The sequence below is a fragment of the Bufo gargarizans genome, chromosome 7, assembly GCF_014858855.1.
Source record: "Bufo gargarizans isolate SCDJY-AF-19 chromosome 7, ASM1485885v1, whole genome shotgun sequence".
NCBI classification, from domain to species: domain Eukaryota; kingdom Metazoa; phylum Chordata; class Amphibia; order Anura; family Bufonidae; genus Bufo; species Bufo gargarizans.
In genome coordinates, this window is record NC_058086.1 from 65,478,464 (window position 1) to 65,506,389 (window position 27,926).

Here is a 27,926-nt window from a genome sequence, read left to right on the forward strand (position 1 = left end):
CCTCTTCATAACTCTGCTGGATCCAACGCCAGCTATGGGGCTTTATTAAGACTGACATCCAAGATGCTGGTCTTAATAAATGTGCCCCCAAATGTGATAATCATACAACATGTTTAGATTCATGGCTCTTCTGACAAGATGCGTGCACCTACCCTTTCTGCTTATCTTCCGGGTAGCACTGCCTCCTGCTCTTTTGGTATCCATGATGGGGTCCAATGTTGCACTGCTCGTGGGGGCCACATCCAGCTTATTTTCAGTGTGCCTAAGCTGAGGGATGACAAGCACAAACTCAGAATCAACACCGCAGCAATGAACATCTAATGGTCTATTCAGACTGCAGTGCAGGTTAGAGGAAATGTCGACACATGCTTCCAGGATCCTATAAGCAAAGCATGCCACTGTATGGCTATATAGTGACCCATGCTTTAAAAAAAAAAAAAAAGTTTTTAAATGGGATGTGCTCTTCCTTACAGCTGAAGGAAGTTATACCAACATACACCATCCTCAAAAATATAAATGTGAATAAGAACACACTTTTAGTCTCTGTCAAGAAAGGGAACTTCTGCACCAGGAGCTTTACAGGTGCATAAGTCAAAAGGATACATCAAATGCAGAATGAATTCAGTCTGAACAGCAGTGTTAGGGGTAAATATGTTCTGAAACTTGCTAATATATTTGTGCAACTTTTCAATTCCCCACCATTTCAGAACGGAAACCCTCTAGTTAATATGCAGAGGCTAACCCTTCCCCCTACAGATCTTTTCCAACTGACATATGGGCAGGGCTTGTTTAAGGGAACTGGTCACCATGAAAATGCAACATAAGCTACTGGCAGCAGGTTATAGAGCAGGAGGAGCAGAGGTGATAGATCTATAGTTTTGCAGGTTAAGATTCTGTAAAACTAGTATTTTAGTCATTTAAATTCCTGCTCCTTCTGGGCTTTAAAGTCCAGGAGGCGGCCCTATCAGTTATTGACAGCTATCTCTGTATACACAGTCATAGAGGGAAGACTGTCAATCAATAATAGGACCGCCTCCTGGACTTTAAAGGCCAGAAGGAGCAGGGATTTAAATAACTAAAATGCAAGTTTTACAGAATCTTAACCTGCAAAACTATAGAGCAATCTGCTCAGCTACTCCTGCTCTATCACATGCTGGCTGATGCTTACATTGCATTTATATGGTGACAGGTTCCCTTTAAGTGCATCTCTTTTATAATGGTCCGTGCCCCTCAGTCATTTGGAAGGGGTTCAAATCCCATTGCAGTATTTCTGTCTCTCTCTCAAGTCCTCTGGGAGCTACAATGGAGAAAAAGCACAGAGGATTGCTTTAACTAAATAAAATTCTAGCAAACCTCCACCCAAGAGAAGTCTTAGGTCTGTACGAGTTTTCAGCTTTCCTTTCTCTGACAGCAAGTGAATTGAAACACTAAATATATGACAAAATTGCAGGACCTGTGACCGAACACTTCATACTGACAACCACTGCAGCAGCAGCAATCACAAGTCGTACTCACAGCGGCTTTTGTATTAGATATCGTCTTCCAGACTTTGCTTATTTCTGTGATGAAATAAAAAAAAAAAAAAAAAAAAAAATAGGCATTATACATCCAATGTTCATTGCAACTTGTACATCTGAGTAGGAGTGTATAGAGCTAAGAAATACACTACCGTGTCTGCCCGCTGATTATAATCCTGCATCCAATCTGTAGCTGGTAGAAACGTGATCAGACATTACCTACCTGCAGATTTAATATTCTGCATCTTTAGAAGAATTCCTAAAAATCTCTGTAGAGCACTGTATGCTTCAGAAGGGATACTGCGACTGCATTACCGCTTACCTTGAACAGTCTCCCAAGACGGCTGATGTGGTGGATCCTGGTAAAAGGTTGATGTCCTCCACAAAGTCTTCTCAGCCATTCATCTACAAGGGACAGAAGAAAAAAAACACGCAGGCAAATGAACAAACTTCTAATGGCAGAAAGTGAGAGTTATAATTTGCCGTCCAGCCACACAACCCCCACACTTCAAAAGCAGAGCCCTAGCCAATTTGTCATAAGATCCATGGGGTTCGAGGCTCGAAGTGACAGCTGCGACAGCCATGGATCAGATGCAGGAGGGTTAGTGAGGGACAGCAGCCAGCAACTGGGTAACATGACAGGCTGAGGGATATGCTTATGCCAGCATGCAAAAATATAAATGGCACCACTGACATTTTAGCAGTGAAGAGGAAGAGCATTTCCTACTAAACTAAAGTATATTGGGGGGTAAGGCTACTTTCACACTGGCGTTTTGGTTTCCGTTTGTGAGATCCGTTCAGGGATCTCACAAGCGGTCCAAAACAGATCAGTTTTTCCCTAATGCATTCTGAATGGAAAAGGATCCGCTCAGAATGCACCAGTTTGCCTCCATTCTGTCTCCATTCTGCTTTGGAGGCGGACACCAAAACGCTGCCTGCAGCGTTTTGGTGCCCGTTTGACGAAACTGAGCCAAACAAACAATGTAAGTCAATTGGGACGGGATCCGTTTTCACTGACAATAGAAAATGGATCCGTCCTCCTTTAAATTACAATGGTGTTCAAGACGGATCCGTTTTGGCCATGTTAAAGATAATACAAACAGATTAGTTCAGAACGGATGCAGACAGTTGTATTATCTGAACGGATACGTCTGTGCAGATCCATGACGGATCCGCATCAAACGCGAGTGTGAAAGTAGTCTAACTTATCTTTCCGTGTATGCCTGTTTTTTGGCAGTATAAAACAATATATATATATATATTTTTTTAATTGTACGCTTTGTAAAACCTGTGATTTTTGTCCCCCTACGTCACTTCACACTCATTTTCAGTGTTCTTTGTTTTAGCGCAACTTTTGAGTTTAGAAATGTTTTCTGGGGCATTTACTATTTGTGACTTCTGCAGAAGTTGCATAAAAAGTAGTAACTCCACGCTAGGCCCCCCCCCCATGCTGTACTTTTAGTGACAAAGTCAAAACCACATTGCTCCTTCAGCAAATTTCTTTACCATGTGTGTAATTTAAAAAATAGCTGTGACAAAAACTGGAAATTATAAATGCGCCGCCTATGTTTTTGAGAAAGTTGCAGGGAAACCAATATGGCCAGTAAGAGCTACCATAGAGAGGGTCGCTAGGGCTGTCCTAGAGAAGTACGACGTCGACTGGCACCACTGTGTATTGATACAGTCCCTGCTCTCATCTCAATGCAAGTAAACAGATTAAAGGGGGTTGTCCACAACTAGATAAAGATGGCCTCTTTCTTCCAAAAACACGTTGTGTGTGGTATTACAGCCCAGCCTCATTCACTTCAGCAGAGCTGAGCTGCAATACCAGGCAAAACCCATGGATGGCTGTGGGGGATTTTTAACGTGGATGGCGTCCGCGTGCGTTCCGCAATTTGCGGAACGTCACCGACAGCCATTGATAGAACTGCCTATTCTTGTCCGCAAAACAAAAATCTGGTACTAAGTGTTTTCCGGAAATCCGGATGACAACCAGAAAGACGGATCCGGTATTGCAATGCATTTGTCAGACGAATCCGCATCCGGATCTGTCTCACAATTGCATCTGTCTGCGTCCAGATTGCTGGATCCGGCAGGAAGTTCCAACGATGGAACTGTCTGCCGTAATCCTCTGCCGCAAGTGTGAAAGTACCCTTACTAGTATCAGATCTCAGAAGAAATATTCCAGCACTACTGTTTGCAGAGGAATACAAGTATTTGCTAAAACAGACATGTCAGGAGAACTTGCCCTGTTATTTTACGGTATTGAAATCCGGCAGCGAAAAAAAAAAAAAAAACGGATCCGTCACCCATTGACTTTTAATGATTTTAGTGCCAGATCCCTTTTTTTTTACCCGTTTTGATTTCGAACAAACACGTTTTAACAGAACAAACGCATCCCGATTTGCAAAATCAAAACAGATCAGTTTAATTCTGGTACTGAGATCTTCTGCCGGATGTCAATACCGGAATTAACAACACAAGTGTGAAAATAGCCTAAGCCATATATAGCCCATTGTGTCAATGTTTAAAAATCAAAATCAACGTGGGCAATTATTACTAATAAATGGAAATGAGTGTGTCTGAAGTTATCAGCCCTCCACCCCCTAAAAAAAAATCCCTCTCCAATTGATTTGTTTTTACCATTCTGTCCTAGGTTACGTCTTGTAGCAGTTTTTCTTCGTCAGGAGAAGCATGCGCAATCGGTCGCCATTCTTGGCTATGTCAATACAGTCGCCCTCTTTCTATGCCTTTGTGCATTCGCAGTTCTCACAGCACTGTGTGAACATGAGCCATTTATCCAAGCACGTAGAAGAGAGAAGGATGCTCCCAGGGACTGTCATTTGTGGGCAGTCACTTGTTTAGAGGTGACAGAAGAGCCACGGAGTGCTGAAGGGACATGGAAAAGACATGGGAGGTGGATGAAGGCACGGTTCATGTACACTCACACTCTGCATGGATTGAGAAGTTCTTTTTAACATAGGATTTTGGGACAACACTTTAAAAAGGTCAAGGATACAGCATAATATTGTAGCTGACTCCTGAGAACAAAGTTCTAGAATCAGAGTTATTAATCAGGCTGGGTCTAAAATCTACGGATATTATAAAATGAATCCACATCAAACAAGCAGTGCGAGCCATTGATCTTGTATAATTCACACCGGCAGAGGACAACGGATCTGTGATGTTGACAGACAGGAGAAGAAGAAGCCGATCACAACGATGAGCAAATGAAAGGACGCGCAATTATATTTTAACAGATCAGCCTCATCCTGCTGCACATGAAAGGGCCTGAAATGACTACAGTTTATACTGTAGTCACACCTCAAGCGGGGCAACAACATATCTGCTTCATTTCCCTGCTGACACTGTGATAGAAAGCAGGGTTCTCTTCATAAAAACCCCTTTTAAACTAAAGCCAGCCCAGCGATTGGCTTTACAGCGCAGCAGAAATTTAGGACCACGGCCATAGAAATGAACAGCGGTCCAATACATGGACCAGACCAGGTCGGTGTGGGCACCTCTTCTAGTAACTGTTTATAAGGCTGAAGAAAGACATTTGTCCATCCAGTTCGGCCTGTCATCCTGCAAGTTGACCAGAGGAAGTTAAAAAAATATATATAAAAAAAAAATAAAAACTGAGGTAGAAGCCAATTTTCCTAATTTTAGGGGGAAAAAATCCTTCCCAACAACAATCAGAATAACTCCCTGGATCAACGACCCCTCTCTAGTAGCTATAGCCTGTAATATTATTACACTCCAGAAATACGTCCAGGCCCCTCTTGAATTCCTTTATTGTACTCACCATCACCACCTCCTCAGGCAGAGAGCTCCATAGTCTCACTGCTCTTACCGTAAAGAATCCTCTTCTATGTTTGTGTACAAACCTTCTTTCCTCCAGACGCAGAGGATGTTCCCTCGTCACAGTCACGGGGAAAAATAGATGATGGGAGAGATCTCTGTACTGACCCCTGATATATTTATACATAGTAATTAGATCTCCCCTTAGTCGTCTTTTTTCTAAAGTGAATAACCCTAATTTTGATAATCTTTCAGGGTACTGTAGTTGCCCCATTCCAGTTATTACTTTAGTTGCCTCCTCTGAACCCTCTACAGCTCTGCTATGTCTGCCTTGTTCACAGGAGCCCAGAACTGTACACAGTCCTCCATGTGTGGTCTGACTAGTGATTTGTAAAGTGGTAGGACTATGTTCTCATCGCAGGCATCTATGCCCCTTTTGATGCAGCCCAGCCCCAGCTAAAATGCCTAGGTCCTTTTCCATGTCAGTGTTAACGAGTGTTTTACCATTTAGTATGTACGGGTGACTTGCATTATTCCTTCCTTCTCCCTGGCTAACAGAGAGGCTAACAAGGCGATGACCCCAGCGATGATGATGATAATAAAAGGTATATGGAAAGGGGTTGTGGTAGCCTCGTGGTCAATCTAATGCATTCTACTGTATAAGCTTAAGTTGTTAGCAAACAAATACTTCGGTTTAACTGTCAAACTGTTTTTATGTGCTCCAGGGTGACATGCAGTCACAGGCGAGTCATGGCAAAAATCACAGGATTCCTACAGCTTTAGGCCTCATGCACACGACTGTTGTGTGTTTTGCGGTCTGCAAATTGCAGATCCGCAAAACACGGATGGCGTCCGTGTGTGTTCTGCAATTCGTGGAACGGCACGGACAGTCATTGATATAATTGCCTATTCTTGTCCACAAATGGACAATAATAGGACAGGTTATATTGTTTGGCAGACCACGGAACGGAGCAACGGATGTGGACAGCACACAGAGTGCTGTGCACATTGTTTGCGGCGCCATTGAAGTGAATGGGTCCGCACCCGAGCCGCAAAAACTGCCGCTCGGATGCGGACCAAAACAACGGTCGTGTGCATGAGGCCTTAAAGTGGTTTTCCAAGACTTTAATATGGATGACCTAGCCTGTGGAATGAATGTGACGCCATGTTCATCGGTCACAAGCACAGCCACTATCAAATGGACGGCGCTGGTGAGGAGGGAGAAGGCCACAGAACCGATGCCTTCTCAAACAGCTGATCAGCGGGGGTCCCAGGTCCCCACCAATCAGATATTGATGCCTTATCCAGATGATCATCAGTATAAAAGTCTAAGGCTCCATTCACACGTCCGTGGTGTGTTGCGGAACCTGCAAATTGCGGATCCACAACACACCCGCCCGGCACCCTATAGAAATGCCTATTCTTGTCCGCAGCTGTGGACAAGAATAGGACATGTTCTATCTTTTGCGGAGCTGCGGACCCGAAGATCGGGGCCGTGCTCCGCAAACGCATCCATTCCGTCCCATAGAGAATGAATGGGTCCGCACCCGTTGCGCAAAATTGCGGAACAGATGCGGACATGTGAATGAAGCCTAAGGTAAAAAAATAAAAATAAAATCCTCACGGCAGGAGACAGGCTCAACAGAAAGTCTCCAAGCCCCTCTCGATTCAGTCTCCTGCAGCAAGCATAGAGAGCTGTGAGCCCTTCTCTCTCCTTGCTGGGGTTCTCAGCGCTCAGACCATGATCAATACCTTTGACATAACTCTATGACGTATCAAAAGATTTGTGAAAGTCCAGTGACCCTTTAATGTTGTGAAAAATTCCACTTCTGCCCTTGTTTCCCAACTGTAGACTGCCAATGTTGCGGCACCCTGTAGTCAGGTGCCCCCCTGATCTGCTATAAGCCACCTTCAAAAAGAAGAGCAACGACACAGTCTAGATAGAGGAGATTGGGATGTATCCAAATTAACCCTTTCAGCCATAGGGTCAGAATTCCAAAATGTCATACATTAAAAGACCAGCCCTCTGTGAATGTCATGCAATTGTTTTATTCTTGATTTTCAACCACCACCCGTGTGCTTTAGTTACATATGTGCTCCACCTATCAAGCTGCTTAGCTTCCTGGATGTCCGCAATCCCAAACATGCCATCCGGGAAGCGAAACTAGGCTACTTTCACACTCGCGTTAGGTGCAAATCCGTCATGGACGGATCCGTTCAGATAATACAACCGTTGGCATCCGTTCAGAACGGATTCGTTCGTAATATCTTTAACATAGCCAAGACGGATCCAGATTGTGTCATAAAAAACTGATCCGTCCCCATTGACTTACATTGTGTGTCAGGACGGATCCGTTTGGCTCAGTTTCGTCAGACGGACACCAAAACGCTGCAAGCAGCGTTTTGGTGTCCGCCTCCAAAGCGGAATGGAGACAGGATCGGAGGCAAACTGATGCATTCTGAGCGGATCATTATTCATTCGGAATGCATTAGGGCAAAACTGATCCGTTTTGGACCGCTTGTGAGAGCCCTGAACGGATCTCACAAACGGAAAGACAAAACGCCAGTTAACTACTAGCGGCAGTCTCCAGGGATGGGAACAGTCAGCAGGCAGCTCCCTAATACCTTTTGCCCAATTTTCCTAAAGCCTCATGCACACAGCAGCATTAAGGATTCATATGAGGACAGCATAGCCTACCATGAGCCCATACTGTACCTCAGATATTAGGGAGAGGCACAGGCAAGTCTAGGAGGGAATACTGTGCCTCACTAAAGGCCACATGCACATGTGTGCTAGTCATTTTTATTAGAAGAGCCGCAGAGAACGTAAACCAACGGAGCTGGACAGACCTCTCTGACTATAACGGGGGTCGCTATGGTTCCTGTTTGAGTGTCTACAAAAAAGTCCTGCATGCAAATCCATGGCAAAATGTGCGACCGCGAACAAGGTGTAAACATGCCCCTTAGGCATCCTATGGCAGTCAAGCAGCGTCTCCGGATAGTCTCACTGCTTATTACATAGGAGTATTGGAAATACAAAGTGTTACTTCCACAACAGCAACAAAAGTATCAACATAAAATAAATAATAAAGCAAAGTGAATGCATAGAGCTAGCCAACCGGTCTGCCCCTGCAGCTCCTATGCAGAACCAGGCGTCTCCATGGTAACAGATAACAGACCCTGCAGCCACCAGACCAGTGCCTCCTGCCGTAATGGAGCTGTCACCGGGGACAATACTGACTAATGGGAGAAGACAACCACCGCCTGACAACGAGCAGGGCTGCTTATACGGGCTGGGGATGCCAGGCATGCTGGTAGTTATAGTCCCACCACAGAACGAGGCGCAGGGAGCAGTGACACCACAGCAGGGAAGCTGGAGGGCAGCAGCCGCAGGAAAGCGCTTCAGAACCGCGCACAGCGCCCATTCACACACTGACCTCATCCCTCGGTCCGCAAGCGTCTCCGTTCCACTTCTAGTCTAGCTCTCGTCGGCTCCAGGTAAACTGACTACTTCCGCTTCCGGGGTCGCGTCCTGCGCTCTCATTGGTCGGCAGGGAAGGGACGTCAGGACGCAGTTACAACAGACATTCCAGGAGCGCCACAGCAAGCGGGAGGGTGTACATTTCTCGCGAGAACGCAGACGTCTCGTTGACGTCACGTCTGAGGGCGCCATTTTGGTTGAGGCAGGCTGCCGTCCTGTTTCAGAATGCGCATGCCAGTATTTCAAAACTAGAATGTTTTGCTAATTGAAAGTATTTATGACCTTTTCTATGCTGAAATTTTTTATTTACTTTCTATATTTTGCAGCAGAATTCCTTAAAGGGATTTTCTGACAGGTTAACCACTTTAGGACCCGGCCATTTTCCGTTTTGTTTTTTTCTCCCTGCCTTCCCAGAGTTATAACCCCCCCCCCTCCTTACATAGAAGTATGAGGGATTGTTTCTGCAGGACAAGTTGCACTTTGTGATGGCACCATTTTACGTAGCGTACGATGTAGAGGTAGGGTTGCCACTAGGGATAGTACATGCGAAGTTGATTCGTAAAAAAGCTTCGCTGTAATACTGTATGCAGTTCCCGCTCCGTACAGTATTAGAATGCATTGGCTCCGATGAGGTAAAGTGAGTACGTTGTGTAGTAGCGCGAGACTTCGTGTAATAACTTCGGTTATTAATTAATACTGTAAAAAACTTGGGTTTGGTTCCTAGTGGTACCTTGGAACGGAACCAGCGTTCGGTACCAAGGTTTTCTTACAGTATTAATTAATTCTCAAAGTTACTACACGAAGTCTGGCGCGACTTTGCAATGTAATAACTCCGGCTCATCAGAGCCAATACATTCTAATACGGTATGGAGCGGGTACAGTATTACAACGTTTTTTGCGAATCAACTTCGGATGTACTATCCGAAGTAGATTCGCTCATCCCTGGTTGCCACCTTTCCCAACAAAAATACAGCCAAGTTAAGCCACACCCCAAAGAGGGGTGTGGTTGTAGGGGCGTGGCTTAACAGGGTCTAGGAAGCTGGCCTTCGTTTAGACTGGCGCTGGATGTGCCGAAGTTATGGAGAGGTCGGCGCCTTTTCATAACTTCAGCGGATCCCCCGCCAGCTTAGGCTACTTTCAGGCTAGCGTTGTTATAATTCGGCAGGCAGTTCCGTTGCTGGCAAACAGTATGCAAACTGATATCCTGTTTTTCCAGATCCGCTAGACGGATCCGGTGAAATACCGGATCCATCTCATCCAGTATCATCCGGAATAACGGATCCAGTATTTACATTTTTTCAACGATCAAAAGCGAAACCGGCTACTCCTATATCCCGGAGCATGCGCAGACCGGAACACTTGGAACAGGAACCGGCATTAATCTATGGAAATGATTGCCGGATCCTGCAAGTGTGGTATTGTTCCAGGATTTTGGCCGGAAAAAATACTTGCAGTATTTCGTCCAATCAAATACCGTACAAGGGACAGAACCGAAGACATCCTGATGCACACTGAACGGATTGCTTTCCATTCAGAATGCATAAGGACAAAACTCATGCGTTTTTTGAGGGTATTGAGACCCTTTACTGGATTTTAATACCGGAAAAGAATAACGCTAGTGTGAAAGTACCCTTAGGGCATTATTAAGACTGGCATCTAAAACGCTGGTCTTAATAAATGTGTTCCTATGGGCAGGGCTCCACAGGAACATCACTGTGGTATCCTCGGATCCTTCAGAGGGCCCAAGGCTGCTACAGCACACAAATGGCTCCCTCGATCTCAGCGAGACCTTCATCATTTTGAATTCTAAAAATTCTAACTTGGCCAAACAGACATTTCCTACCTGAGCTTCATCTGCGCTCGATTTTCTAGGGTTCAAATATTATGTTGTTACTTATTTGAAAAATAAATGTCCAAGTTCATCCTTTCTCATATCAATTATACAACGTTCAATGCTAAATTATTTATAACCTCAAAGCACTTTCTTACACCTGTAATGTATCTGCCATCTCTACCTCCTGGGATAGGACATACCATAGTTTTACTACTCTAAGGGCTCATGTACACGATCGTGTGTGCCCTGTGCTGTGGACCGCAAATAGCAGTCTGCAATGCATGGGTACCGACCGAGTGCACGCCGTTTGCCGAGGCATTCACCTGAATGGGTCCACAATCTGCAAGATACGTTCCGCAACACCAAAAAAATAGAACATGATCTATATTTCTGCGGTGCCGAAATCCCACAGAAGCGCTTTGCAGTGCTTCCGCTCCGCACTGAGCTGTATCTTGCGGATTGCGGACCCATTCAAATTAATGGGTCCGCATCCACAGTAGCACCTGCACACGGCCGATGCCCGATCTCAATCTAGTCCTACACCTTTTTGGAATATGTGTTTTCCTTCTTCAGGGAGCCTTATTTACAAAAGTCATTGATATGTAAATATAAAATAATCCAAAGATAAAAAAAAAACCTATTTTTTATGCTCCCTCACGTTCATTTCAATGAGTCACAATACAGTCTCTTAGACATGGGAGACTCAGGGGACAACTAAGGCCATGTTCATAACATGTTTGTCATGTACAGTGGCTCACATTTACTAATGTGAGTGCACCCAAAGCTTGTCATAGATTGTGTCAAAATATGGTGCATCTGTTTTAGAAAATTTCACAGCGACTGGCTTGCCAAGAGGCTAAAGGGGTTATCCAATGTCTCCAACAGCCTCCCCATGTGCCGGGCCCCCTCCATGGGAATATACAGTCGTGGCCAAAAGTTTAGAGAATGACACAAATATTAGTTTTCACAAAGTTTGCTGCTAAACTGCTTTTAGATCTTTGTTTCAGTTGTTTCTGTGATGTAGTGAAATATAATAACACGCACTTCATACGTTTCAAAGGCTTTTATCGACAATTACATGACATTTATGCAAAGAGTCAGTATTTGCAGTGTTGGCCCTTCTTTTTCAGGACCTCTGCAATTCGACTGGGCATGCTCTCAATCAACTTCTGGGCCAATTCCTGACTGATAGCAACCCATTCTTTCATAATCACTTCTTGGAGTTTGTCAGAATTAGTGGGTTTTTGTTTGTCCACCCGCCTTTGAGGATTGACCACAAGTTCTCAATGGGATTAAGATCTGGGGAGTTTCCAGGCCATGGACCCAAAATGTCAACATTTTGGTCCCCGAGCCACTTCGTTATCACTTTTGCCTTATGGCACGGTGCTCCATCGTGCTGGAAAATGCATTGTTCTTCACCAAACTGTTGTTGGATTGTTGGAAGAAGTTGCTGTTGGAGGGTGTTTTGGTACCATTCTTTATTCATGGCTGTGTTTTTGGGCAAAATTGTGAGTGAACCCACTCCCTTGGATGAGAAGCAGCCCCACACATGAATGGTCTCAGGATGCTTTACTGTTGGCATGACACAGGACTGATGGTAGCGCTCACCTTTTCTTTTTTTTCAAACATCTCTTTATTGAAGTGGAAGGAACCATACAATACACACATCAATTGCTTGACAGACATGATACCAAACATTATCTGTGGATTATACAGACAGGTAACATTACATAGTTCCCCACTCATTTTTCAATTATTTTCCACCAATAAAGTCATCTCACCCTCCCCCCCTCCCCCACCCCAACCCTCCTCCCCCCTCCCAACGCCCCCCAACCCAGAAACACTAGTCTGGTCACTGAATACCACTCAACGTAATGCTCTTTACGTCATGAGTCAGCAGGTCTCCCAAGACACATTATATCTCCAGCTTCCCCAATCTGTTTGCAAGTTGCGCTTCTAGGTACCATTTCGTCAACTGGAATGGGGCCATCAGCTCTCCGATCTCGCAAGAAGACAAAAACTCCTCTACAAAGACCTTCCATTTCTTGATGAATTTCCCCACCAGTTGCTCTTTGTCCTGCTCCACCTCCAGCCTTTCCAAATAGAGGACATTCTTCATCATCCCAACCACCTCGTCCCATGACGGCACTTCCACTCCCAACCAGTGTCGCAATAGTGACTTCTTTACTGACATCAACAGAAGATGTATCCCTCCCTTGTTCACCACCGCCCCCAAGTCTTCCTCCTGATTTTTTGGTATATAGTGAAAGATACATTGTTGGGGCGTCGATCCCACTTTCTCCCCCCAGACCCTTTCTATTGTTGCTATTGCTTGCTGCCACAGCGGTTGTATTTTTGGACACTCCCATATAGCATGCAGAAGTCCCGCCTTTGGGAAATCACATTTAGGGCATTTTCGTAAGTAATGAGCGGGTGCGTCTCGGTATGATAAATTAAAGGCATACGTCGCCCTATGCATAAGTCTTAGTTGCGTTTCTCTCCACTGCTCATTATACGTTGCCCGCCGTACCAATTCGAGACCCTCCCTCATTTTCTTCCCCATGTTTTGGTCCGACAGCTCCCTCTCCCATGGCTTATATGCCCCCTTAACTAGGCCTATCGTCTGAATATTGTGGAGTTTTTGGTGGAGATCAGACAGGGACATGAGAGAGCCATCCCTGCCTAGCAGAGCTGCAAACCATGCCAACCTCTCAGAGTCACCCAACGTGCTCGCCTGCGCTTTGCAATAGCTTTTTACTTGTTGATAGGGGAGATAATGTGCACCCTGAAGGGCATATTTTTCTTTCACCTGCTCCCATGACAGCCACAGGATACTGTCACTCTGTAACAGGTCACCAAGCCTCATAATGTTCTTGTTTCTCCATACCTGGAACAAGCTATTCTCCCTGCCCTGGGGAAATGCCGGCAGTGACCACAGTGGTAACCTAGGTGACACATAATAGGGGAGACCGTAGATCTTTCTGATTGCCTTCCACGCCACTATGGTGTCCTTTAATAAAACCGTCCCTTTAATTGAAGCCGGAATATCTCTTAGCTTGGAATGTAGTAGGGCTTCTAAATCCTCCCCCCCAGCCAATTCCTTTTCGAATGAAATCGCAGAGTAATGGCCTGTTCCCCACACCCAGTCTCGTATATGCCTAAACAAAGACGCCAGGTTATAATGGCGTATGTTTGGAAGCTGCAACCCCCCTTCATATTTTAGCATCGTCAGTTTTGCATAGGCTATGCGAGGTCTTTTAGCTTTCCATAGGAAGCGGTTAAAGGCTCTCTGCATCCTCGTGACGTCTATGTGTTTTAGCAATAGTGGGATTGTTTGGAGCGGATAAAGCAGCTTTGGAAAGCTTATCATTTTAATTAAATGTGCTCTACCACACAGGGACAGGGGTAACTCTTGCCATTTGTCCAACTCCCTCTCTATTTTCAAGAAGAGAGGGGGATAATTCAGTGTATATATTGAACTCGGGGTGCGTCCTATCTTAATACCCAAATAGGTCAGATAATCCTTTCGAATCTCCACCCCATTCTCCATAACATTCCCCCGGTGGGGTCTATGCCCCAAAAACAGAAGCTGGCTCTTGTCAACATTGATCCTATACCCCGTCACTTTCCCATAAGCAACTAGTGCTTCTAGTATCCCGCCCAGTTGTCGCTCGGGAGCTCCCAGGTATAGCATGATGTCATCAGCAAAACAGCTTATTTTTAACTCCCTACTGCCTATCTTGATCCCTTCAAAGATGTCTGATCTCAGTAGCCATCTTGCCAGGGGCTCCATTGCCAAGTTGAAGAGCAACGGAGATAAGGGGCATCCCTGACGCGTTCCTTTGCTGAGTGTAATGGGTTTGGATAAGAAGCCAGGTATATTCACCCTCGCCTGAGGATTATCATACAGCGCTGTCAAATAGTTCCTGAAAAGTCCCCTTATATTAAACCTATCCAGTACCATGTCCAGCCATTGCCAACTAACGTTGTCCAACGCTTTCTCAGCGTCAATTGCCAGCAACGCTGGACATGGCCCCTCTTTACTCTCCCCCTTTGTACTTAGGGCGGCTAGGACTTTACGCACATTGGTTACTGCAGACCTGCCTTTCATAAATCCTACTTGGTGTGGGCCAATTAGATCAGGTACACAAATGGCCAACCTATTCGCCAAAATTTTGGACAGGACTTTGATGTCCTGGTTGATTAAGGATATCGGTCTATAAGCACTTGGTTGAGTTAAGTCTCTTCCCGGCTTCGGGAGAATTTTAATATAGGCCATTTTGCCCGTGCCGGGTAGACTCCCCCCTCCCAGAATGTCATTAAACATCTTGGTCAACGTCGGGACCAATTCTTGTCGTCGGGTCCCGGCGCTTTATAATTTGGCAGAGATTTAATGGTCGCCCTCACCTCTTCTTCCCGTATTTCACCATTTAAGGCTTCCAACACATCTGCAGACAATCGTGGTAGATCCACCTGATCCAAGAGATCTCTTGCCGCCAACGGGTCAAAGCTGTCACTAGTGTACAACGTCTGATAGAATTCACCCAGGACTTCTACTACATCTTTTGGTTGGGTATGTAGCTTTCCTAGCTTATCCTTCAGGGGATGCAGCGCAGGTTGCTTAGCAAAGGGGCGCGTTAGGTTGGCCAGTAACCGTCCGGCTTTATTACCCAAGCGGAAAAACTTAGCCCTTTGGTAATCTCCGACCCATTTCTCACGTCTTTCCTGGCAATAGTCAAAGTTATGTTTAGCTGTTACCCAGAGCAATTTGTTTGCGTCCGTGGGATTTTCCAGGAATGCAGTATATGCCCTCCGTACCTGTCCCGTAGCCTCATCAAACTTTTTCCTCTCATCCCGCTTAATCCCTATCGTGTAGGACATTATTCTACCTCTCAGCACCGCCTTCGCCGCATCCCAGAACAAGCCCTGATCCGTCATATGGTCCGCGTTGTCCTGTGCATATTCCCACCACCAGCCTTTCAGTCTGTCTATGCACTCCTTGTCCTTGGACAAATGTTGGGGCATTCTCCATATATAATCCTGGCCTCTTGGAATAGTGTCCATGAACTCCACAATTACTGGGGCATGATCCGAGATCAACAAGTCAGAAATGACAACCTTCTGGACTCTAGATAACAACCTAGTTGATGTCAAAAGGTAGTCAATCCTGGACCAGGACCCCTGGGAACATGAGTAGTGGGTAAATTCCCGGTCTTCGGGATGGTAGTGGCGCCATGTATCATGGAGCCCTGTACTCTGTAGTAATGGGAGTAACGTCTGGTTTTTGCTCCGTTTGATAGCTGACCCAGAGACCCTCCTCCTCCTATCCTCCTGCTCGCTATGGACTCGATTAAAGTCACCCCCTACCAGTAACATTTGCGACGCTTCCGACAGGATGTCACTCTCTAGTGTCCTATAAAAGACCGCCTGGGATTCATTCGGGGCATAAATGTTATGCATTACTATCTGTCCCACCGGTGAGTCTAAACACAGACGCATCCATCTCCCCTGTTTGTCCGTTGACATTGCTGAAATATCATAACTCAGGCGCTTATGCAACAGAATCATCACTCCCGCCCTTTTGCCAGTTGAGGGCGAGCCCACCACTTGACCCACCCACAAACGACGCATCCTTACAAAATCTGCTTCTTCTAAATGGGTCTCCTGTAGAAATGCAATGTCAATTTTATGTTTTTTGAGATGGCGTAATATTGCCATACGCTTTGCCGGGGAACGAAGGCCCTTAACATTCCATGTGGCTACTCTCATAATCGATTCTCAATTTCAAGATCTCAGCAGGAGAAACCATTCTAAGTAAACATCTATTATATCCCGCTTGGTGACCTCTAAAAATCCTCGCATCCATTTGCCCCAGACTAGTGAATCTGCCCTAACCCACAACCTAAACACCCACAGTTCTGACTTCACTTTTTTCGCACATCTTATAGTGTAGTAGTTGTCACTACAAAACTCTAACTGACTCATTTACTCTCTCCCACCATATCACACTCTCCAGCCCATATAGTTAAACACAACAGGTTGCTATAAACTCAATGATAATGGAACATAAGTCCATTTTTGTCTCACGTGTCCCTTCAAGGAGGCATCATCCATGGAAGTCCATACTCAAGGTCGCCTCTATTCACTCTGGGTCTGCCTCCCGGTGCTCCGACCCCTTGGCTCTTGGCGTCGAACGTCCTGGATTTAATCTGGCCCCTCTTCCTCTGACGAGGCTGCGGACCTTTGGGAAAATGACAGGGTCACATCCGAGTCCAATGGATCCAACTCCAATGCCTCTTTTGCTTCCCCCCGGGGAATGAAAGGTGTCGACCGAACCATCTTGTTGAAAAACCCACAGGGTTGCTGGATATATCAAAGCAAACTTGGTTTTATTCCTGGCCAGCATGGAGCAGACCTGGGAAAACTCTCTCCTGCATTTCGCCACCTCCGCGGAGTAGTCACTGAACAGCAGAATCTTATTGCCCCGAATAATCAAGGGTTGTTCTTTGCGCCTAAATTTTGCCAATATGGCCTCTTTGGCAGCGTAGTTAAGATATTTCGCTATCGTAGCTCTGGGCCTTGCATTATTGGCTCGCGCCCCTGCTGGTAGTGGTGGTCCCAGCCGGTGTGCCCTCTCCACTATGCATGCGCCCCTCAACCCCAGTGCCTGCGGTATCTCCACCTCGCATATATCCGCCAGTTGGTTCGGAGGGATTGACTCTGGTAAACCGATGATCCGCAAGTTGCTCCTCCTGGAGCGATTTTCCAGATAGTCTATCTTTTCCTTCAGGAGTTGATTGTTCCGCAGGAGATCACTAATGTTGTTCTGAGCCCTCTCCAGCTCGTCTTCCACTAACACCACTCTTTGCTGTACCTCTGTGATTTGAGAGGTATGTTGTGCCACTTCATTTTGCAGCTGTTGTAGAGCCGTGGCGACTGTGGCCTCTAGAGAGGCTTTTATATCTGGAGCCAAGAGTTTTGCCACTTCTATGGCCATAGTTTTGCATGAGGCTGTAATATCCCCTTTCGGGAGGTGACCGCAGTCCACATCTTCATCCTCCGAACCGGAACCTCAGTACTCCTCTGTGTGGACTGGGAAGTCGAGCGGGTGAGCCTGTGGCGTTTTTCAGTCACCGGCGCCATCTTGCCCTTGGCCTTCGGATCGTCTCCTGTCGGGTGTACTGCCTGCACCTCCTTCTGTGAACCGCCTCTGACCACAAATTTTTCCATGAGCGGCCCCCTGGTGTTCTCGGGGGGTTTGTGGGGATATTTACTAACCCCGATATGCGGCGGTTCCACAAAGCACGGGCCGGTCGAGCGGAGCTCCTCTGACTAGCGGCTGTCCATGCGCGCGCCGGAACCGGAAGTCCTCACCTTTTCTTCTGCGGACAAGCCTTTTCCCTGATGCCCCAAACAATCGGAAAGAGGCTTCATCGGAGAATATGACTTTGCCCCAGTCCTCAGCAGTCCATTCACCATATTTTCTGCAGAAGATTAATCTGTCCTTGATGTTTTTTTTGGAGAGAAGTGGCTTCTTTGCTGCCCTTCTTGACACCAGGCCATCTTCCAAAAGTCTTCGCCTCACTGTGCGTGCAGATGCGCTCACACCTGCCTGCTGCCATTCCTGAGCAAGCTCTGCACTGGTGGCACTCCGATCCCGCAGCTGAATCCTCTTTAGGAGACGATCCTGGAGCTTGCTGGACTTTCTTGGACGCCCTGAAGCCTTCTTAACAAGAATTGAACCTCTTTACTTGAAGTTCTTGATGATCCTATAAATTGTTGATTGAGGTGCAATCTTAGTAGCCACAATAGCCTTGCCTGTGAAGCCATTTTTATGCAACGCAATGATGTCTGCACGCGTTTCTTTGCAGGTCACCATGGTTAACAATGGAAGAAGAACAATGATTTCAAGCATCACCCTCCTTTTAACAGGTCAAGTCTGCCATTTTAACCCAATCAGCCTGACATAATGATCTCCAGCCTTGTGCTCGTCAACATTCTCACCTGAGTTAACAAGACGATTACTGAAATGATCTCAGCAGGTCCTTTAATGACAGCAATGAAAAGCAGTGGAAAGTTTTTTTGGGGATTAAGTTAATTTTCATGGCAAAGAAGGACTATGCAATTCATCTGATCACTCTTCATAACATTCTGGAGTATATGCAAATTTCTATTATAAAAACTTAAGCAGCAACTTTTCCAATTTCCAATATTTATGTAATTCTGAAAACTTTTGGCCACAACTGTACTTACTCCGCTCCTGGTCCCCGCACCGCCGCCGCTGCTTCTCCCTGTACATGGATGAAAGCATCCGGTGTTGGGGGGAGCAGCCAATGGCAGGCGGGGAAGAAGCTTCCTTAGTGTAATCCGCGATGATGACATGTGACGTCAGCGTACATCGGTAACATGGCCTAGTTGCAGCACAGCCCTATAGAAGAGAATAGGGCTGAGCTGCAATACCAAGCACAGCCACTGTACTATGCAGCTTTCCATGCAGTGCCGTACATCCTGAAGATTTGTCATTTTATCAACTGTTCCTTACCGATAACTGCCTGCTCGTCGGTGGAGAAAGGACCTGCATTTATATGCAGAGATCACCTCCACTGTACGGAGATGAGTGATGACTACTGCCGTTGCTCATCCTTGTGCAGATTCATTGTTTCTAGGCAGTAGATGGTTGTTCACACAGCATGATTTTCTGCCCAGAAGATGATCATTCTGGTGACCACATAAATGATGAATTTACATGCCGAATAAGTGTTTTGCTCGTTCATCGGGTGATCCAATCTGTGGGTAGATTATCAGGAACGAACATTCGTAGTAACGTTCATTCCCAATAATCAGTCAGGCAATTCTGCGGTGTAAATCTGCCTTTAGATTCCTATAAATTTTTATTTTCATCTTCACCTTCCACCTGATCCTGAAGAACTCACCCTCAGGAGTGGAGAAACACTAATGGTACACGCCAATGTATTCAACCAAAAAACAAGTGTTCTGTATGCATTAGGTATGAATGCTCTTTATTTTTTCTTTAAAAAAATTGTTCTCAATATACAAAAGTAAAGAAGAATCAAAGCAACAAAACAATTTACAAAGAAAATCTAAACCACTTCTTTTTTGTTTCCTGAATAAAAAAAAAAAAAATTTAAAATTCTTTTATTAACAGGAAATAAAATAAAGTTACAGTACATTGATATATTCCTTCTTAATACACGACCAAGTGCAAAAAAGTATATTGTTTCTTATAAAATTTATAGTATTTTCAACATTCACAATTGTTTCAGTGTTTTCAATCACCCACTGCGTTTCCGCCCCTTTGATCCTTCAACTGACGGCGCCATTTCGACATCTTCCCAGTATTCCACTAAATCGATTGTGCCATGGAGCCCCGAGCCAGTGAAATAGCTTGACGTAGTCTCGAGGATGTGTGGGGGGAGTCGCACCACAAACCCCAGACCCTGTCAAATTTTTGTGGTTAATTGCTCTGTTTAAACACTAGTAACTATATATGGGAGAATTTGATTTATTTGTTGTTACCACATAGACAAACTTGGTGTATTGGGATCATACCATCTCAAAGCAATGCATTTACGTGCCATGAATAAGGACTCCTTTAAAAATATCAACATGTAATGATCCCGGTTATCCTCATTCAATATCCCCAGTAGGAAGATCTCAGGTCTACACTCCACCCGGAACGGGAATAAGTCTGAGAGAAACCAAGTCACCTCTTCCCAGAAGGCAGCAATCGGACCACACCTCCAGATCATATGCCAAAAGTCCGCCTCCATTTCCCCACACCTTGGGCATACAGTAGAAGGTGCCCTGCCCTTCGGTACAACCAAAGGCCTCTTTCACACGGGCGTCACGTTTTGGCTCCGGATGCGTCCCGGGTGCATTGCGACAAACCCGCGCGAGTAGGTACGCAATTGCAGTCAGTTTTTAATGCGATTGCGTTCCGTTGTTCCATTTTTGTCGCGCGGGTGCAATGTGTTTTGCACGCACGGGAAAAAAAACTGAATGTGGTACCTAGATCCGAACTTCTTCACTGAAGTTCAGGTTTGGGTTCAAGGTTGTGTAGAGGTAATTATTTCCCCTTATAACATGGTTATAAGGGAAAATAATCGCATTCCTAATACTGAAAGCTTAGTAAAATAGGTCTGGAGGGGTTAAAAAATAATAAAATAATAATTTAACTCACCTTAATCCACTTGTTTGCGCAGCCCGACTTCTCTTCTGTCTTCTTTCTTCAGGACCTTGGTAAAGGACCTTTGATGACATCACTGTGCTCATCACATGGTCCATCACATTATCCATCACCATGGTGATTGATCATGTGACGAACCATGTTATGAGCACAGTGACGTCACCACAGGTCATTTTCCTCCTGCACAGCAAAGAAGAAGAAAGAAGAGAAGCTGGCTGCGCGAACAAGTGGATGAGGGTGAATTAAATTTATTTTATTTTTTTTAACCCTTCAGCCCTATTTTAGTAAGCAGTCTGTATTAAGAATGCTATTATTTTCCCTTATAACCAGGGAAAATAATATAATGATTGGGTCCCCATCTCGAACATCTTCTAGAAACCATGGGTAAAAATCGCACCGCATCCGCACTTGTTTGCAGATGCTTGTGATTTTAACGCAGCCCTATTCATTTCTATGGGGCCTGCGTTGCGTGAAAATCGCACAATATAGAGCATGCTGTGATTTTCACGCAACGCACAAGTGATGCGTGAAAATCACTGCTCATGTGAACAGCCCCATAGAAGTGAATTGGTCCGGATTCAGTGCGGGTGCAATGCGTTCACCTCACGCATTGCACCCGCACTGAAATCTCGCGCGTGTGAAAGAGGCCTAATTGGTGTGAGGTATGACTGATGAATAATGTTTAACTAGACCATTTTATTATTGACTGCTGGCGATACATGTAAATGCGATTCCAATAAATCTGAAATTGATTCCTCAGTCAGTGTGGGTATTACTTTTTTCCATTTGTCTATTATCTTGAGGGGATTAGCTCTGACTTTTGCCTGTACCAGGTGCGAGTAAATTACTAACACCAGTCCTCTAAGTCCTTGGGTCTTAACGATTCCTATGAGTGGGAATTTGGATATCGTAGTATTGATGGTCAGGAAACTGCTCTGTATGGCTGATCTGAGCTGCAAATATGAAAAAAAAATGGGTTTGGGGAATATTGTATTTCTGTGCTAGTGCTTCAAATGTCATCAACACTCAGGGGTCGAGTGGAGGGGGAACGCCGTTCCTGCACTTTTTTTCATGGCAGGAACGCCGTTCCCTTTCAGCCTCAAGCCAGGAGAACGCGGCTGAATCAGATTCACAGGGGGAGATGGAGCGCACTGTGCAGGGCAGGCTAAGGGAGGAGGAGCGGCTTCAGTTGAGAGGAAGCTGTCTGTGCGGTGCTGCTGCCTGTGACTCCTCTCATGGCGCCCCGCCCCCTAATGACATCATCTCCTTCACTTCTTCTGTCAGCCAGATACACTGCGAGTATGTTGAGAGCATTCACAGCTGACACATAGCTATGAGATCATTTAGAATGTCTTTCAGAAAAGTTTGTCCTGGGATTCGAACTCACGACCTCTACACATCAGATGAAGGCATTTACCCTCACAGCCATGAAAGCCGTCTAGGTAGTTGCTTTAAAAAAAAAAAAAAAAAAAAAAAAAAAAAAAAAATATATATAAGACTACTTATACCTAGTGTACTGATACCTAGTGTACAACCATACACATGACAGCTGCCCACTGTGTATGGATGCATGTAGCAGAGCTGGGTGTGTTGGGGCAGCTGTCATGTGTATGGTTGTACACTAGGTATCAGTACACTAGGTATAAGTAGAAGTCTTATATATTTTTTTTTTTAAGCAACTACCTAGACAGCTTTTATGGCTGTGAGGGTAAATGCCTTGCCTTTGATGTGTAGAGGTCATGAGTTTGAATCCCAGGGCAATCTTTTCTAAAAGTGTTTTTTTTATTTTTATAAGACTTCTACTGATACCTAGTTTACTGATACCTAGTGTACAACCATACACATGACAGCTGCCCCAACACACCCAGCTCTGCTACATCCATACACAGTGGGCAAAGTTACCTACAGTAGAAGTCTTATATATATATTTTTTAAGTAACTAGCTAGACAGCTTTCATAGCTGTGAGGGCATATTCCTTGCCTCTAATGTGTAGAGTTCATGAGATTGAATCCCAGGACAAACTTTTCTAAAAGTGTTTTGTTTTTTTTGTCCGCAGCGACACAAATTACAGCATGCTAGATTTTCTGTGCTTTTTTATTTTTTGGAGGGGGGGGGGGGGGGGTTGCAGTGGATCTTGGGTGAGTTCCCACACTTTTTTTTCCCCAGGACTTGACCCCTGTCAACACTCCCTGTTCAAATACATCTCCAAGGGTTTTAACCCCTGCCAATTGCCATCTGTTTGCCCCCATAACTACTTGCATTTGTGGTAATGATTGATTGACCCACAGAGGTATGTCTGACGTGACCCCCGTGAATTGGGTTAGCGCTTTGGCCTCCTTCCAAATTAGTTGAGCCAATCTGTGGAGAGGCAGTTGCGATCTCTGAAATTTAGGGGGCATTTCAAGGACTGACCAAAGTGTGTGGCAATTTAGGTATTTTGTTTTAAAAAATATTCAAAAATAGGCTGTTCTTCAGAGGAGTACCATGTGTTGATTAATCTCAGTTGGTCTGCTAAATAATAAGCCTGGTAGTGCCATACCCCCTTATACCTTAGGGCCTTTTAATGTATCCAGGCCTAATTTAGCTCTAGATCTTCCCCATATAAAAGTCCTAGATAGTGAATCTAATTCCTGGAATACTGCCTTGGGTACGTGTATTTCAGAGTGTTGAAATGTGTATAGGGCTTTGGTCAAGTGTATAGGGCTTTGATCAAGTTAATGCAGCCTGCAACTGAAATGGGTAAGGTTTTCCAATTTTGTAATTTATTCCTTATATGACCAACTAAGGGATAAATATTGAGCGACAGGGCCTGAGAGTATTTTTTGGTGATAATTACTCCAAGGTATTTAAATGTCGCCACCACCTTCAGCATCTCCACATGAGATGGGCCTGTCCAGTTTGCTCTGCCCAGAGGCATATACACTGATTTCCCCCAATTAATTCTGAGGCCTAAAAACTCCCCATATTTATGAATCAGTTCTATTGCACCCTTTAGAGATGTACTAGGTGCTGATATATATAGGATCATGTCATCTGCATATAATCCAATACGCATCTCTTTCTCTCCCAGTTTCACCCCAGTTAAATTATTGCTGCTTCTCACCTTGATTGCCAAAGTCTCAATCGCCAGAGCAAACAGGAGTGGTGACAGCGGGCATCCCTGTCTAGTGCCTCTGTGAAGCTGAAATGTTTGAGAGCTCCCCATTTATTAATAATCTGCTCCTTGGGTTGCTATATAGAAGAGTGATCCATTTGAGAAATTGTGGACCAAAACCGTATCCCTTTAGGCATTAAAACAAGAAGGCCCATTCTATGGAGTCAAAGGCCTTGGCTGCATCTAATGAGGCCAATGCCCATTCAGCGTTCAATGCATATCTGTCATGGAACCATGAACCAGACGTACAACAAGAGATGAGTGGAAATAAGAAGGCTTTATTGAAAATAAAGCTGTAAGGCAAAAGTCCAAACGGATGGCTAAACCGAAGCAGGGTCTTGTGAAACCAGAGATCAGGAACCAGAAGGGTAGTCAGATGAAGCCAGGATCAGGAATCAGCAGGGTAGTCAGACGAAGCCAGGATCAGGAACCAGAAGCAGCAGCAGTCTTAGAAGCATGTGAGCACAGGAGGACCAAGCAGGGAACTGAAGCCACAGACCTCCTATATATATGAGCTAGGCATCCAGCTCCTCCCAGTGGGAAGGAGGAGCCGCAGGGTGGGAGGCTACAAGAAACCCAGAAACCAAGATGGCCGCCAGCACATGTCAAACGAAGGAGACCAGCAAGGAGGTAAGACCATGACAGTACCTCCCCCTCAAGGGCCCCTCCTCCGTGGAGTAAGGAACGGTTTCTGAGGGAAGCGTGCGTGGAAGGCTCGGAGCAAGGCAGGAGCATGGACATCTGCGGAGGGAACCCAGGAACGCTCCTCTGGACCATAACCACGCCAATGGACCAAAAACTGCACCCGGCCGCGGACCAGGCGTGAGTCCAGGATATTGCTCACCTCATACTCCTCACGATTGCCCACTTGGACCGGACGAGGCCGAGGAAGTGAAACGATTACACACCAGTGGCTTCAAGGAGGGAGACATGAAACACGTTGGAGATCCGCATGCCAGGAGGAAGCGCAAGGGCATAGGCTACCGGGTTTACCCTGCGAAGCACTCGGAAGGGACCAACAAAGCGAGGCGCCAGCTTGGGAGTGGGCACTCGAAGGTTGAGGTTGCGGGTGGACAACCATACGCGGTCTCCGACCTGGTAGGAAGGAGCGGGCGCTCGTCTGCGATCAGCCTGGAGTCTCTGGCGCTGCGCAGAGACCTCAAGGGACCTCTGGATCTGTACCCAAGAAGCACGTAGGACGGAAAGGTGATCCTCCACAGCCGGAATATCCTGGGGAGAGAATACCTCCGGTAACACGGCAGGTTGGAACCCATAATTGGCCATGAAGGGAGACGTCCCAGAGGAAGAGTTCACCGCCGTGTTCCTGGCAAACTCAGCCCAAGGCAGGAGGTCAACCCAATTGTCTTGGTGATCGGAGACATAGCAACGAAGGAATTGCTCCAAGGCCTGATTGGATCGTTCTGCGGCCCCATTGGACTGAGGGTGGTAGGCCGATGAGAAAGAGAGATGAATCCCCAACTGGGAGCAAAAGGCGCGCCAGAACCTGGACACAAACTGACTCCCCCGATCCGACACAATCTCCTTGGGCAAACCGTGCAACCGGAAGACCTCCCTGGCAAAAATCTAGGCCAACTCTTGTGCAGAGGGTAACTTCTTGAGAGGTACACAGTGGCACATTTTGGAAAACCGATCCACTATCATGAGAATGACTGTATGGCCTCGGGATGCAGGGAGGTCCACAATGAAATCCATCCCCAGGTGTGACCATGGACGCTCCCCGGTGGCTATGGGTTGCAAAAGGCCCAACGGAAGGTGCCGAGGGGACTTACTCTGGGCACAAACGGAGCATGCCGCTACATATGCGGCGATGTCGGAACGTAGAGAAGGCCACCAGAACCGACGTGAAACAGCCCAGGACAGCTGATTCTTTCCAGGATGCCCCGCGGCCTTGGAGTTATGGTAGGTTCGCAACAACCGAGTGCGCAACTCCTCAGGCACAAAACACCTGCCGTTGGGTCTCCCAGAGGGAGCACTAGATTGAGCCGCCAAAATCTGCTCACCCAGGGGAGAGGTCAGGCTGGTGCGAATGGCGGCCAGGATCTGATTCGGAGGTATGACCGAAGTCGGAATCGACTCCTCCCCGGACAGCTCGGAGTACTGCCGTGATAAGGCATCCGCTCTGATGTTCTTGGAACCGGGTAGGTAGAAGACCACGTAATTAAAACGTGACAAGAACAGAGCCCATCTGGCCTGACGTGGTGTCAATCTCTTGGCCTCAGAGAGGTAGGTCAGATTCTTGTGGTCCGTCAGGATGAGAACCGGAACCACCGAGCCCTCGAGCAAGTGCCTCCATTCTTTAAGGGCCTGCACGATGGCCAATAACTCCCTGTCACCAATCTGATAGTTGCACTCCGCGGAAGACAGTTTCCGGGAGTAAAACCCACAAGGAAGCAGAGGACCCTCTGGTGTTCTACGCTGAGACAGGAGGGCGCCTACTCCCGTCTCAGACGCGTCCACCTCGAGGACAAACGGCAACCCAGGGTTGGGATGCGACAGAATCGGAGCCGACACAAAGGCGGACTTTAGAGCCTCAAAAGCTCGGATAGCCTCGGGCGGCCAGACCTGGGGATTACTGCCCTTCCTGGTCAGATCCGTGAGAGGCTTGGCTAGCATGGAAAAGTCTCTGATGAACTTCCGATAATAATTGGCGAAGCCCAAAAAGCGCTGCAGGGCACGAAGACCACTGGGCTGGGGCCACTGTAAGACAGCCGAAACCTTCTCAGGATCCATGGAGAACCCCTCAGCGGAAATGATGTAACCTAAGAAGGTTACCTGGGATCGGTGAAATTCGCATTTCTCAAGCTTACCGAACAGCTTGTTCTCTCGTAACCGTTGCAACACTCGTCTGACATCCTGAATGTGGGCCTCCATGGATTCAGAATATACCAAGATGTCATCCAAATAGACCACCACACACTGCTGCAACAGGTCACGGAAAACATCGTTGATGAATTCCTGGAAGACTGCGGGCGCATTGCACAACCCAAAGGGCATAACCAAGGATTCATAATGACCGGTCCTGGTGTTAAACGCGGTCTTCCACTCATCGCCCGCCTTGATCCTTACCAGGTTATATGCCGCCCTCAGGTCGAGTTTGGTAAAGACCGTGGCCCCTTTGAGGCGATCGAACAGCTCGGAAATCAAGGGTATCGGGTAAGCGTTCTTGATCGTGATGCGATTGAGACCCCTGTAATCGATGCAAGGCCTCAACTCACCGCCCTTCTTTTTCACAAAGAAAAATCCAGCCCCTGCCGGGGACGAGGATTTGCGAATGTGTCCGCGTGAAAGCGCCTCCCTCACGTACTCCTCCATGGCCTCATTCTCCGCTACCGACAGTGGATAGACTTTGCCACGAGGAGGAACGGCACCAGATTGTAACTCTATGGCACAATCGTATGGGCGGTGCGGAGGTAGGGCAACCGCACGCACCTTATCGAATACATCCCGGTACTCCTCGTATTCAGGAGGCAACAGAGAGTCCGAGGAAGTACACAGCAACTTGACAGGCCCATGGATGCAACTAGCCCCACACTGCGGTGACCACGAGAGGATCTCGGCCGATTTCCAATCGAAAGTCGGATTATGCTTCTGGAGCCAGGGGTACCCCAAGACCACCGAGTAGTGTGGAGACGAAATAACCTGGAGACAGACCGACTCTCTGTGAACGGCACCAATGGCCATCCCCACTGGAAGGGTCTCATGAGTCACGTGTGGCGGCAGAAGGGGTCTGCCGTCTATCGCCTCAAGAGCCAGTGGGGAACCTCGAGGCTGCAGAGGAATGGAATTGGCGGCAGCGAACACACTATCAATGAACAAACCACCAGCACCAGAGTCCACCAACGCCTGGGTCGTCACCGAGCCCCCGACCCAGGAGAGGACAACAGTAATCAGTGGTTTGTCAACACAGGAA

The 27,926-nt window shown here is 46.4% G+C and overlaps 1 protein-coding gene across 1 annotated transcript in view; it reads right to left on the reverse strand.

Moving 5' to 3' along the window:
* Positions 1-8,848, reverse strand: part of CEP350 (centrosomal protein 350) — a 61,557-nt gene extending 52,709 nt beyond the window's left edge. The window contains 4 exon segments of the mRNA XM_044302179.1: positions 153-267; positions 1,516-1,559; positions 1,840-1,922; positions 8,756-8,848. Coding sequence (XP_044158114.1) covers positions 153-267; positions 1,516-1,559; positions 1,840-1,918 — 238 coding nt within the window. The 5' untranslated portion in view covers positions 1,919-1,922; positions 8,756-8,848.
* Between the last annotated feature and the right edge of the window lie 19,078 nt (positions 8,849-27,926).